At 40.6% G+C, this 14215-nt stretch overlaps 4 protein-coding genes across 4 annotated transcripts in view; 2 read left to right on the forward strand and 2 right to left on the reverse strand.

Annotated features, from left to right (window-relative positions):
- LOC115784957 (galectin-2-like) overlaps nucleotides 1-10767 on the forward strand; it is a 14202-nt gene extending 3435 nt beyond the window's left edge. The window contains exon 5 of the mRNA XM_030736372.1: nucleotides 10597-10767. The gene's annotated coding sequence lies outside the window, so the exon portion shown is untranslated. The remainder of the gene's footprint in view (nucleotides 1-10596) is intronic.
- Nucleotides 543-4285, reverse strand: LOC115789018 (GTP-binding protein 1-like). Its single transcript, XM_030742577.1, has 4 exons — nucleotides 4157-4285; nucleotides 3666-3856; nucleotides 3056-3167; nucleotides 543-727 (listed from the first exon to the last, which is right to left on the reverse strand). The coding sequence occupies exons 2-4, from the start codon at nucleotides 3852-3854 to the stop codon at nucleotides 543-545; spliced, it is 486 nt and encodes a 161-aa protein (XP_030598437.1). The 5' UTR covers nucleotides 3855-3856; nucleotides 4157-4285.
- LOC115784949 (galectin-2-like) lies at nucleotides 7280-10597 on the forward strand. Its single transcript, XM_030736361.1, has 4 exons — nucleotides 7280-7418; nucleotides 8545-8618; nucleotides 8721-8880; nucleotides 10360-10597. The coding sequence occupies exons 1-4, from the start codon at nucleotides 7416-7418 to the stop codon at nucleotides 10504-10506; spliced, it is 384 nt and encodes a 127-aa protein (XP_030592221.1). The 5' UTR covers nucleotides 7280-7415; the 3' UTR covers nucleotides 10507-10597.
- Nucleotides 10768-13047: 2280 nt separating the features above from the next.
- Nucleotides 13048-14121, reverse strand: uts2r4 (urotensin-2 receptor 4). Its single transcript, XM_030741121.1, has one exon. The coding sequence runs from the start codon at nucleotides 14119-14121 to the stop codon at nucleotides 13048-13050; it is 1074 nt and encodes a 357-aa protein (XP_030596981.1).
- Nucleotides 14122-14215: the final 94 nt, after the last annotated feature.

The following is a 14215-nucleotide window of genomic DNA, read 5'->3' on the forward strand; positions in this document are numbered from 1 at the left end:
AAATAAGAGCAGGGGACTGTCCATGAGTAAATCGATCATGCATGGTGCAGATGGATAAATGACATAACAATGTTAAAATGAGCCATCAAATTACTAATGTGCCAGCCCAATACAAGTCTACATGTGGAAAACACTGTATAACCAAATACTGAATGAACAGATAACTCCCAGACTCCCAGATTTTACCAACATGTCCATTGACCTGAATTCAACAGAGCACCTTAGGAATATTTGAAAGTGAAATGTAGAACAACAAAACTCCTGCAGGAAAGAGCAGCTAAAAAAAGAACCTGTGAAGAATTTCATAAAATCAGCCCATAAGTTTGTGCCAGACTGGATTCCTCTTGTCTAAGACACAGGTGTCAAACTCCCAGCCCCACCCCCTACTTCCAGTCCATGAATTGATGTCAAAGACATTGTACTCAAATAACCTGGCATTCAATTACAGCAAAACCAAACAGCCAACTTATGCAGCTAACAAGGCAAGTGAAAATTTCTAATGACTCTCTTTCCTACACCACAGAACCTCTCCTCACATATTTTTACCTGACTTCTAGGAAATCCTGCTCGCCCACACGTCGACGGATGAGGTAGTCCCGAATCTTTCCGCCAGTGTCTGTCCTTTCTCTCAGCAGGATTAAATCAGCCTCAGTCTGTTCACACAGTGACTGCACCGTGGCTACTGACGCCTCCATGTCTTTTTCATCCAGACCATAATCACCTCCATCTAAACACAGAGTAGGAGGAAGAAAGGAGTTACTCTGATGCAGGACAGAGTGGGAGCAATGTATCATTTAATGTATGCTTTTAGAAAAAGCAATTTCAGGAGAAGCCACACCCTTGGAATATTGGTATCTTCACTGTTAACAGTGCGACACAGGAATGTTAGTAACATGTAATATGACAACTGGGAGGACAAATGCCAACCTAGAAGCAGAAGAAAGAGGGAAAAACAGGTGGTGTTTAAAGAAAAGATGGGAATAGGTGTAGAGAAATAAGAACACTTCAATTACTGAGGCCACAGCAATTCCCAAAATAACTGAACCACAAGCAGCTTTCAAGAGAAGCAGGATTATAGTTTTTTTTCTTTCTTTTTTTTCTCTAAACACTGCATGCAGATGTATCTTATAGTAACTCTACATTTTCAAAGAAACCTATTTATCTGCTAAACAGGTAAAGAATTTTTCATTAATCCACCAGTCACTACCTTTATGGCCAGAGTAGCTATAATTGGTGCCTGCCCCGTCCACTAAATGCAACTATGTTTGACTGACAAACAGCCATGTCAGCAAACCAGTCAGTTCCATGTCCAACCAGTCAGACGGCCATCTGTACTGATATTTTCTATGTACTACTGCACTAGTGACAGTGTCTGTGCTGACCATGGATAAAGTGACACCCTCCTACATACTCTGGGTCAGACATGTGTGCTGAGCAGAGGACTTCAGAATAAAAGCTAAACAGCAAACAAATTGGATTAGCTGTCTGGGAGGCCCAGAAGTGATGACACTGCTACAACACAATAGTGACTCAACATTTTACTGAAATATACTTATAAAACTACTTTCCCTAACAGTTTCTATGGAAATTAAATTATATTTGCTGTACCCTTTAGCCATATGTATGAATATATGTTTATGGATAGTTAATATGTTCTAGATGCCAGGGGCCTGACATGATGTAATTGTAGATTTTTCCTTTGTCTTTCAGGTTTCAGCCTATTCTAAAAATAATGCGCCTGCTAAAAGTCTTTGGTGCCACCTATGGGATATGCCGAACACACACACACATCAGATGACTGTAAAGATAACCTCAAACCTTAAGTCCTAAATTAATATTTCCTGCCATTAATCAATAAGATACATTTTCCTGGTGCTGACAGATGATTTAGAATAAAAATCTAACTTGTCAATAGTTGAAACTGAATATTAACTGCCTGCCTTTTGTGTATTTTTTTGCCACGTTACCCTATTTTATGATCTATATCAGGGCTGCAGCTATTGAATATTTTAATAGTCGAGTATTCTACTGATTATTCCATGGAGTAGTCGAGCAATCTGGTAAGAAATGCTTTTGTCTTATTAACAATCAATAATAAATACTCAAAACAGAAAAAACATAGGTCTATTCAAATAAACTGCTTGTTGCAATTTCTAAAATGGAAACCAATGTTTTAATAGTTTAACTGCAAACAATATCTGCCAAAAGAACTAAACCCTTTCATTGTGTTTACATACCATATTAAAATCTCATTTTGTGAAGAAAACACTTTCTTAAATACAAAAATAAATAAGGCATACACACAAACAAAAATGAAGCATAAAATAAATACCCTTTCCTCTTGGAAGGCTTTTTTGAATTAGTAGGAGGCAAAAATAAATTAATTAATTAAAAAAAAACTGTTCTGACAGCGTTGTATCTCCTGGATGAGGTAGATTTGGTGTGTGTTCATGTGTATGCGAGTATATCAGCATTTTTACCTGTCTGTCCTGTGCTTTGATGCAACGTTTCCCGCTGCAGAAAGCAGACATTCTCATGGTGTAGATATTAATAATTACTATCAATAATTTATTTTAACAATAATTCAGCATCCAGCCTAACAGCACAGGGTCAATGACTCAGAGTTTTACTGTCCCGTGTATAATTTTACTGGCCTTAAGAAGAAAAAAACATTTTTTAATATTTTAAAATGTAAGAATCTAATAGAATATAATTAGTATAATTTATTTATATTTATATTAATCAGAATATGCTAAATAATGTTACTAATGCCTTGAAATGAATATGGTCTCGTACACCCTCTGGACCCCTTTAATCTTTTACTCACGTGTGGTCCTAAATACGTTTCTACTGCAGGTCTTTTTAGTTGCTAATGTGGGTGAAACACTCATGTTTACATGGTCAGCTCTACAGAGTCCTGCATTAAACGAGGCATTGAAGCCAAAAATTTCCATTCACTAATTTTTGCAATCGAGATATTCAAGTTACTCAAGGAATCGTTGCAGCCCTAATCTATATATATTACTGAAATTCAACAGAAGTTGCTAACTCTTACCTGAGCCCATCCCAACCACATAGATTGTCTCTCCGCAGCCTTCATCTATCCGCTCCCTCAAGTGTCTTAGTAATGAGTCATACTGTTCCCCCGTTGGACTCACAAGGACCAGCTGAAAGGTTAGAGACAGCAGACAAGACAATAGCTAAAGATCTGCAAAAGTCAGACAGGGCAAACAAAGTTAAGTCTTCACTGAGTGTGTATAGTGTAAGTCAGTACCTCAACAAGTAATAAGTATTTGCTATGTATTCTATACACAGTAAAGTTTTTTTTTTCTGGTTCAGTCTGGATGCAGGATGCTTCAGGATGCGCCATTCAACAATATAAAAGTGACTGCAAAGTTTGCACATACAATAGATGTACCACATGTCTAGTATCCTGCCGGCTGGATGTAATTACATATGGAGTGCAAAATACTGTACGTGTCACTTTCTAGGCTGTTGCATAGCCAGCATAAAATGCACCGTGCGAAACTTTCAGGCAGCTTGGATATAGTAATATTACTATGTTACTACGTGGCATTCATCCACAGAATTAAAACAGAGAGACAACAAAAACTGTGCTCATTAAAACATAACGTTTCAACGTGCAATTTAACAATGAGGCCCACCTTGCTACTTAAGTCTAAATGATCCGCGGGCTCTCCGTTTGTACCCTCGCCGTCTTCAAAGCCGTCTCCGCCGCACGGATCCTCGGTACAACCCCGGTCCGGTGCAAACATACAAGCAGGTACTATGGACTCCGCTGCTGGTACTGTACCCGGGCGTAACGCTGGTTCTGTCGCCGTTAACGACGCCATTTCTAGAAAGAGGAGGAAAATTGAAAAAACATTAACTAACTCTTCTTATTTGTTTGACTTCAATGGCTAACAGTTAGCCATTAGCAATGACAGAAAGTTAGGCTGGTTATCAGAGCCAGCTAGCACAGGCTAACCAAACATCGAACTTGCTGTTATGATATTTAACAACTTAAAAAGGGGAAAAAGCGAGGTTTTAATAAATCTACATGTGTCATGACGACTACATGTTCATACTTTTATGCATTTAAACTGTTAATGAAGCTGAATCATATAATACAATCTCTTAAGAAATGAAAGCATACCAGAAGTTGCTAGCTAGCTGACAGGCTAACTTAGTTGTTTACTCTGGTTGGCTTCGCTTGCTTGGCAATGACTGTATGACACGCCCATCAAAACAATGACGCCAAGGCATTGGCTACACTATTCATAGCCACGCCCACGGCTGAAGTACAATACATCAGCGTGTTGCCACACAACTCACACACGAACACTCAACAATGAAACACACTCTTTCTATTACATAATGTGCATAATAAGGAAAGTGTACATTTTGAATATTTGTAGTAATGTTCTGATTTGTTACAATAATTATCCATGCACATGTGAATTACGTGAATATAAATTAATACCATACATCACTTGTATAAAAGTACCACCACACGTTCATATAAACATACTTAACATTTGGGGTGGCTGTAGCTCAGGAGATAGAGCAGGTCACCTACTGATCGGAAGGTCGGTGGTTCGATTCCTGGCTATTCCAGGCTGCATGCCATTATATCCTTGGGCAAATACTTAACCCCAAGTTGCTCTCCGATGCAAGCATTGGAGTGTGAATGTTAGATAATAAAAGCACTTAGTTAATCATGGAAGTGCTTGTATGAATGGGTGTGAAGGGGATAATATAAGGGGATGTATAAGCACTTTGAGTGCTCAGAGTAGAAAAGTGCTATATAAGAACTAGTCCATTTACCATCTAGTCCACTTAATTCACTGTGTTTCTTCAAACAAACTGCATATTATTCCTGAATTAACTAAGTTTCCCAAATACAGACACAACTGGATCAAATGTCATTAGGCCTGATGCAGCAGTTGGACTGGGTCTGGACTCTTTGTTACAGCCCCTTAGCTTCTCCTCAGTTGACAGGTTTTTCTCCTGCAGTGGTCTTAAACATGGAGCTTCATTAGGCTGTTTTTGTGTAAGGCTCTACACAGAGCTTAAGGAGGCCTGGACTAATCACTCTGTCTCTGTCTTTTGTGTTTTACTGACAATACCACAATTTCACTAATCCATGTGCCCACGCCATGACTGACTCCACACAATGTTCATCATTATTACTCATACTTTTACTGTTGTAAAAATAAGAGTAATTATTTTTACAACAAGTATGAAAAAATTATGCATTACAAGCATTTTATTACAAACTCATTTGCTGGTTACTTTGTGCAGGGCTTCAACACAATCACAATAATGAGGGCAACTACTTAGTATCATGCCTGTGTGGTTCCATTTGTTGTGCAACAGTCAGATACAGTAAGTCTCTTGGTGGTGTGTGTGTTTCTGTTGCATTAAAGACTGGACAACATTTCCTGCTCTCAGTGTATTGTGTAATTTTTAGTGAGCTTTTAGTAAGCTTTCAGACCTATAAGACAATTTATATTTTGTGTTCTGTAAGACTTGTTATCAATCACAGATTGCTGTTTTGTCACTGTATGCCACTGTAAAACAAGTTATCAATACCCACTCACTCATATGATGCTCCTGTCATGTCCCACATCAGACAGTTTCTGAATGACAGTTGTTCTTGTGCTGTGGTTGGAGTAAGACAAGCCTTGCCTTTTTGCATTCTACAACATCTGGGACAGCTAGTTCACTGCTAACAGAGGTATGGTGGTACAGAAATACCCTCCTTCGGTTGCTGACTCAGTGCTTTTGCACCATGCAGTTTTGTTAGCATCTTTTTTTATTATACTGCATCAAAATCACAAGGAAATACTTTGCTCCATTTTCAGTGACTCAAATTACTTCTTTGCCCCTACATCCAAAGTACAACTGAATATGTAAAGTGCAACTGATCACCCCACCATGCATGGTCAGCAAAACTTTCCTAAACAACAGACACAGTTGGGTCCAATCTAGGTTACTTTGGTGACAAAAGTATAGCCGAGTAAGGCACTGCCAGGTGTGTTTTGTGGGTCAGATATGGCAATGATTGCATGGGTCAGATGTGGCCCAATTTCACAACACACTTGATATGGCCTATATTTGATAGATCTGGAGTTACACTGAGGTAGCTGGGCTCACCCTGAGTCAACACCATCATTCATCTATACATCTTTCTATTTGCTCTTACTTTTATGGGCTGTCAGTCAAGGCCAAATTTCCATCTGGGTTTTGGATTATCTTCACCTGGAGTTGCAGAATATTTTATGATACACTGATTTACAGTAAGAAATTGGGAGATATATATAATGAATTCTAGGTCAGCATTAAATTCCATGTATGCCCAACCAGAGGCTGGTTGACATTTCAAACATCCAAATAACAATTTGCCTGATGATGCTTAGTGAAAGCACAAGTAACATGAGGCAAACACGAGCACATGGAAATACAGTATATAAAGCAAGAATTTGTACAATCCATAAGAGCTGTTGCCACTGATTTTCACTAATCTGGCATACCTCAGCCTTTTCTCCTTATTTCCCTCCCTTACGAATGGCTCCTTAACAGCCACCCTTCCACTGAGACCATTAATGATGAGGCTTCAGTGAACAGCAGATCAACTGGAGGGAGAGATGCATCTGTCAGGTCCTGTCTCAGGTCTATGATGGATTTTTTTCCTGTCTCTTAAGAACAGGACTTTCAGGTACTGTTCACCTGCTGCCTGTCAATATCTGTCAAACTGTGTGGCATTTTTTTTGAAGAGTCAATGAAAGAAATTGTAACAAATTATATGTTTTTCCAACAGGCTGCTAATGACAAGGTGTTTATCATTTAAAATGGGTTCTTTGCTAAGTTGTCTGTTGTGTAGATCCAGCACTGGTTCATCCCTTGAGTCAGGATCCTTTTTATGATTGAAGGTCAGTTTTAAAGGACCCTTAAGTGTCTTGTTACATTATTCCATTATATTTGCAGCAGCACACACATCGTGCAGAAAAATAAATAAATGTGCGCATTTTCGCACCTAGCACACTATTGGTTCTGTGTTCTCCTGCACTTCCTTCAGACAGACCAGCTGTTAGGTACAGATTAGGGGTTTGTAACGGTCTGGGACACAGCAGTCCTTCTCTGGAGAAATCCTGCGCTCCATTTGGGCTCTCACAATTCATCCGCAGGACACTTCCAGCACCACTCAGTGCTTTTTTTTTTTTTTTTTTTTTTTTCTTCCTGCGGCCTCTTTTAGTAAATCCGGCGCTAAGTGGTCATCGCCACACCTTTTTTGTAGCCTTCCTGCCCCCTGCGACATTATAAAAACCACTCACCTGCCTGCAGACTTTGTCACTCGAGGTACGACCCACTGAAGTTCAGACCGCTGGTACAACCCACAGAAGTCCGCCACGATGGTAAGTGGTCAGAAAGCTTCTTTCTCTACATGGACAAAAGTCTGGTTTTGCTACCTTAGTTGTGGCATTATACCGGGCTATTCCTCATGTATGCGAGTACTATTTTGATTCTGTGAGTGAATCTCAAATTAATGTCCAACTGACAGACCATGTTTTGTAAAGGTGCTGATGGCTATATATATTATATGATTATGCTTTTTGTAAAGAATGTAGAATACCCATCTTCATCTCCCCTTTATTTAGGCCTTAAGTGACACTTAAAAAATAAATAACCACTGCAGTTATTGTGGTTACCTTATAGTTATAAGTGTTTAAGGGATAATTCTCTGGCCTGGTAACAGAAGAAAGATCATAATCTGGGATTTAAAACAAACCACTACAAACTAATCTGAATAATTCAAATCCCCACAGTGATTAATAATGTATAACTTGACTTAATCTTCCAGCAAATTCCCTATGAATTCAGTGATAAAAGGCACGAATCTGAAATGGGTGGGTAGAATAAACTGAGGTATCTGTGGGTGCAGTAGAGGAAGATAGGGGCCGGTATGGTGAAGTTCACATCTGCCTATCAAATGATGCTCAGCACATGGAAACAGGGAGAGTTTATTGCTTTATTGATCAGGTGAACAGGTTCACTGCCAGGGTAGGTTTGTCATTTATATGCATATGAAACCCATCTTTGAACAGATGAACTCATTCTAGGTGGAGGCAACTATAGTGTTTGAAGATCTATAGGTCACTGTGTGGGTGTTTCTTTATATAATGACCACCTCATTGAACAAATACAACACCTTCCTGTTTTCTTACTTTTACAACCGTGGGTACACTGGTTTACTTTGGTTGATCATCAACAGCTAAGATAAGAACAGCCCTGATCATCAGTTTACTCAATGCAGGGTTCCACCATCTCAAACCGTCCTGTAGATAGTTCCTAAAATGAAATATGAGCTGACTGAAAATGGTATCCCAGATCTATACACACGACTATAAGGAAGGGTTTTTTATTGTGGAAGAATGAGCATGAGTACTGAAGCCAGTAGCTTGTATTTTGCCTGGTATCATGTAAAACTTGTTCTCTTCCCCCAAGAAGTGAATTCATTATAATTATCACTTTCATTTACAGAAAGTCAAGGATATGTCAATCAAGCTGGGTAATGAGTTGAAGATCCGCGTCAAACCTAGTGAGAACTGCGAGAGGTAAGTCAGCTGTCAGACGAACAGATTTAGTTATCGGTCAGGAGGAAGTGAGCCAAGTTCATGTTCCATCCACTCCTTTCCTTCTTCCCGTCTCTGTTGCAGTTTTGCCATCAACATCGGTCACGATCCTGAGAACATCGCAATGCACTTCAACCCCCGCTTTAGCAGCAACAACATCGTCTACAACTCTTTGTCCGGGGGATGCTGGGGCGATGAGATGCACGACGGGAACTTCCCATTCGCTCGTGGAGAGGAATGCAAGGTTTGTTGGTACAGTATGAAGGCACATGGCATGGCAATCTGAAAACTGTTTAGTGTAGCATATTTAATCATCGGCATACAATGCACTTTGATGAAGTATGAATTGGTTGAAGAAGTGAGGCTTTTACACGCATGACCACAGCCAGTTTAAGATAATGGCCAATGCTGAAACACGCTGCTCGAGAACACAAAGAACAAAGGTCACTGAACTGACTCAGCAGTGCCAGCTTCTCACTGTAAATGAAAACTCATATGAGCTCACTATATCTCAATATTCTATATCAGTTAACTAAGACAGATGATATTTTAACAAATATTAAAATAAAGTACTACACCCTGCATTTACAAGCTGTTACAATTTCGTTGCCCTTAAGGGCGTAATTAATGGGTTTGGTCTCTGTGGTGTAACACTGCAAGGTCAACAGGTAATCACGAAGCGCTTTATAGCCTCGTAAAACTTAATAGCTGCTGAGAAAGATAGTCCCCTGATATTTCTAGAGGAGTATTTTCTGTCAAAACCACAGCTTCATTCATCCTTTTGGTTGTGTAATAATGAAATTAAAGGGATAGTATCGTTTCTTAGAAATGGACTTGCATGAAGTGCTTTATCTATAGTCGATGTATTATCTGTAGATAGCAGCGTGCATGGCCCCACCTGGGAGAAGCAGGCAGGTGTAACAGCACGTAACTTCAATACACTGTGGACAGAGTCAGCAGCAAAATATATCAAATCAATATCATTTTTTAAAATTTGGAAGGTGTTTCCAGTTTTATCATGCCTTCAGGCAGCCCTTTCCAATGGGGAGATGAAGCAGTTATACTCTATGCTCTCCACAAAGCTCCACGACTACTACTTTAACAGAAACAGTCATTTAGCTTCAGAGAACACTAGAGTCACTTTTCTTCCACTGCCTGATCAAATGACTCTGCTGATTTAATTCAGAACCCAGCTAACCCAATAAGACACCAGTATAGAGTCAGGAGCAGACAACAGCTCCTGTGTTCTGTGGTGTAAACTCAGCCTATTTTTGCCAAAGGACTCCAGAGGCTTTGAAGAGAGCAAAGGGATGTTTGATAGAAAGGTAAACCAGTGAGACCCTTCAAAATATAGTGGGCATAATACTTCTTTGTGGATGCACACGTGTACAACTGGGGGCACAAATGCGCTTGAGTGATCCTATTGAACAATTTTTGCATCTGCTTGGATGACACGGGCACTTTAGCTAATCTTGATATGGTATTTTTAAGTGGGTCTTTTTTTTTTTTTATAGATGGCTAAAATAAGTCTTGCAACTGACTGCATCCACAGCAGCTTAGGTTCTGTCCCTGCACTTTTGGCTGGTTTAACAAAAAATGTGCAGCAGATGAAATATCTCATACAAACTCACTTCAAGGAAACCAAACTGTCCCTTTAACTAAAAGATAAATGTATTTTACCTCTCTCTTTTTCCTCCCTCTTGCTTTTTCTTACTCATGTCAGTTTTACATCAGCTTCAACAACGAGCAGTTTTACATCAAACTTCCCGATGGCACCATGATAAACTTCCCCAACCGCCTGGGAGATGTCAAGTACAAGTACTTCGATGTAAGCGGTGACGCAAGGATCGTTGGCATCAAGCTCAAGTAGAGGCTGACCTCTTCTTAAGCCGTGACCCTTCACCTGTCTACCTTTTGCTTGTTGCTAAAAGAGTCTCATGTTTTACATAACTGAGCCCAGGCCTCACTGTTCATCTTTTGTCCTGCTGAAAACTAACATGAGAAATGTAAGCTACCTTAGATTTCTGATGGTGCAATGAGGAGGAATGGCCGTAAGATGGAGCCCTAGCACATCTTACATCACTATGCTTGGCCTGCAGCTCAGCAATGCTGGATTTGTTAATAAAAGCTGATGGAGTCTTCTCTCTGTCTTCTTCTTCATTTACTTCCTCTGACACACAAATTCAAAACATCACATGTAATTTACACTGACAGCGAGACTTAGAAGTTCACATACTTTATATTTATGTAACACAGACTTAGAAATTTAGAACAAGATATATGTGCATCAGAAACAGTTAATTAGAAAAAAAAAGTATTTTAATTAAAGATCTATTTTCCTTTTTTTTATTGTAACACAACAGCAAAAGCAGTGGGTAAAAAGATGTCAGTATTAAGATTTAAGAACATTAAAACCGTATATGGACACAGGTAATAAACCAGGGAACAGGCTGTAAGGATGTAGCTTAAAAATATAACAGGGCTGGGAAAAGGAGGGACCACACAGAGGTGAGGTGGAAGAGGGAGCACATTTTTATACAGACCATTTGCAGGACGACTCAAAAGATAAGTGGCCCGTGGCTGAGGAATGTGGCACAATGCAAATACATTCCATAGAAGGAGATGAAATGTGTGTGTGTGTGTGTAAGGTTGGTGGCAAATACTCCCTTTTGTATTGTTTTTACAGCAATTTCACTTTAATTGCTATTTCGTTAATTACTCTTGTGATCAGTATTTCTTCCAAGACATATTTTCAAAAACTTTCCCGTCAGTCTTGGGCATTTTAAAAATGCAGATTCAAATATTTTTTTGATTGAAAAGTATGATTCAGCTTAGTGTCTGTTTTTAGTGAATACATTCAAGTTCAGTTCATTTAAAAACTCACAAAGAACAACTTTAACAAGACCGGTTAACTCACGTTTTAAGACAGCGGGGAAAGTTAGGTTTTAGCTGAGTCAGCTCAATGTAAAGCCAAAATGTCCTCTCTGAGTCAATAACATGTTATGCTTGGAAAGTTTACGCTAATCCGCTATAAGCAGTGTTGCCAGATCTCGCGATAGAAACAAGCAGCCAGCAGTATGAAAACAAGCCCAAAATAAGCCCAACTGGCAACCCACAACATTGTGTAAAACTGAGGCCGCTTTTAAACAGTACAGCTAAAATGCAGTATAGCTCATTTCTTTGTTTTGTATCATTGTGTTTTGGAGCAGGGAAACCCATGTTTCTTAGCCCCACAGAAGAGAAGGGTGCACAGTCTTTTTGTGTGCTTCTCGGTATTAGCATGTTGCATTAAATCAGCATGGTGAGCACATATTTCACACTTGCAAAATCTGAAGAATGCCTTTGATACGTCTCTTATCAGTACTGCAGCTACTTTCTGAGGTGTTTGCGGACACAATTTTAGCCCCCCCGCCCATAACACACACACACACACACACACACACACACACACACACACACACACACACACACACACACCCTCTCAAGGTTTACTGTGTTCATGCCTGCAGATCTCACCTATTCATGGACTTATAAAATACAAGATTTCTGTTACAGGCTTTTATTTTTTATCAATCACAAACAAAAATAAAAATAAAAATGTTTGTGTGTGTCTAAGGGAGCGACAGGAGGAGGGGAGGTGAAGGAGCAGCAGGGGTGCCTAATCAGTGCCGTCCCTCTGTTATTGATCATATCATATGCACAGCTGTTAAATAGAGAAAATCCAACTAGATCAGGGGTGTCCAAACTTGCGGGCCGCTTCCGGCCCCACACACTCCCGGTCCACGAATTTATGTCAAAAATAACATACAATTTGGCCCTTTAAGTTACTTTTTTTGACATTTCGCTTAACCCTCTTAATTGGAGGGGAAGGCGAAATGTGTTTGGACAAGTTTGGACACCCCTGAACTAGATAAATAATTTTGCCGCATCTTTGGCCCCCCCCTCTTGTGAGGGACCCCTATGCATTGCATATAGTGCATACCCACTTTTTGTGCCACTGTCTCCCATCTGAGCTCGGATCCATTCTTTAAGTGTGCTCTCTTTCTCCCACTCTTTATTATATTTTTCTATATTTTCCCCACTTACTGGAGCTCATTCTTATCCTTCCTCCTCACTCTGGGCTGTTATGAGTGTTTGTTTGGGTGTGCGCCCGGTCAACATGGGTGGGAGCGATAAACATGAAACGGGGGCTTGGAAGGGACAAACTACCTAACACTCGTCTTTTGCTTTATTATGGGGCGCCGAGAGATAATCAACGAGTTTCACTCGGAAAGAAAGTCAAGCCCAAATAAGCAACTTGACGTTCAAAAACAAGCCCAAAAAAACGCAACCCGCGACTCACGAGATTTGCAAGCGACTTTAGAAAAAAACAAGCCCAAAGTCGCTTATAATAAGGAGTTGGCAACACTGACTATAAGTCTTGCAGTGGGGTTGTCACAGCTGACCCAGGGTCAGCCCTGCTGGACCCTGATGACTGTCCTTTCTGCGCTAAATAATCTTTGTAGTTCCGAGTCAGGAGAGTGTAGAGAAATGGATTTATACAGCTGTTTCCATATGTCAGACATGTGACAAAGAAATTTACATAATTATGAGCTGCTGGAGACAAAGCTTTGAGCGATTCTGGAGAGAACAGTTTGGCTAACTGCCATCCCCAAAAAGGTAAGAAACAAGCCCAATAAGCTACTACAATGCAAAAGATCATCGATATGACTTTTTGTTTGAGTCCTGTCCTTCGGTGGCTGTTACCCCCTAAGCTAGCCTGCACTGTCCAGTAGCGCCTGGCTAGCCCTGCATACAGTCCAACGATTACCAATCCAGGGACTAAAACACTTGTGAAAAACAAGACAATTATATAAGCCTTGAAGGCCTCAGGGGTCCAGGTTGGATAGCAGATTCTCTTGACCAAACCAGCCACAGTGGGTTTGCCCTCCCTGAGTCGGATCATCACCATCATGGGAAGAGTTAGCAGAAAAGATAATCCCCAAATAATTCCTGCCACTAGCCGCCGATTGCGGGATGAAGATCTGTGTGCACTGAAGGGTTTCGCCACAGCCCGGTAGCGTTCCAGGCTCATAACACCCAAAATGAAGACACTGGCGTGCATGGTGAGGAGATCGAGACTCAACAGGATGCGGCAGCCAGCCTCACCAAACAGCCAGTCATGGGCGAAGTAGGTACAGACCACAAAGGGGATGGTGGAGAGGTAGAGCAGGTCAGCCAGAGCTAAGTTAATGATGTAAACGTACATAGAACCTGTCCGCCGCAAAGCGGCTGAGCGTGTAACAATAAGTGTGTATGTGTTGCCTGACACACCCACAGCACACATGATAATCAGCGTGGTGCCAAGCAGGGATGTCACCCACAAGCCTCCACTACCTCCACCACCACTCCCACTCCCACTCCCCTGGGACCCCACAGCTCCTGCCCCTGGGCTCAGTCCAAAACCCAGCTGGGGAGTTATGGTGGCATTAAGAGTGCAGTTCATTGCAGGTTCATGCAGTTCATTGCAGATGAGAGATCAGAGGTCAGACTCCAAAACTGAGGAGCCAATTTACACAGAACTGTTTGACCTCACAGGA

The sequence above is a fragment of the Archocentrus centrarchus genome, chromosome 1 (genome assembly GCF_007364275.1).
Source record: "Archocentrus centrarchus isolate MPI-CPG fArcCen1 chromosome 1, fArcCen1, whole genome shotgun sequence".
NCBI classification, from domain to species: Eukaryota; Metazoa; Chordata; class Actinopteri; order Cichliformes; family Cichlidae; genus Archocentrus; species Archocentrus centrarchus.

What these genes read in the sequence shown, in the direction of transcription:
- LOC115789018 (XM_030742577.1), bottom strand. Translation starts at nt 3,854, where the DNA reads ATGGCGTCGTTAACGGCGACAGAACCAGCGTTACGCCCGGGTACAGTA. An exon ending in ATTTAGACTTAAGTAGCAAG is followed by an intron (nt 3,168 to 3,665) that starts GTGGGCCTCATT and finishes CTAACCTTTCAG; the next exon opens with CTGGTCCTTGTGAGTCCAAC. An exon ending in TGTGGTTGGGATGGGCTCAG is followed by an intron (nt 728 to 3,055) that starts GTAAGAGTTAGC and finishes CTCTGTGTTTAG; the next exon opens with ATGGAGGTGATTATGGTCTG.
- LOC115784949 (XM_030736361.1), top strand. An exon ending in CCTAGTGAGAACTGCGAGAG is followed by an intron (nt 8,619 to 8,720) that starts GTAAGTCAGCTG and finishes TCTCTGTTGCAG; the next exon opens with TTTTGCCATCAACATCGGTC. An exon ending in CTCGTGGAGAGGAATGCAAG is followed by an intron (nt 8,881 to 10,359) that starts GTTTGTTGGTAC and finishes TACTCATGTCAG; the next exon opens with TTTTACATCAGCTTCAACAA.
- uts2r4 (XM_030741121.1), bottom strand. Translation starts at nt 14,121, where the DNA reads ATGAACTGCACTCTTAATGCCACCATAACTCCCCAGCTGGGTTTTGGA.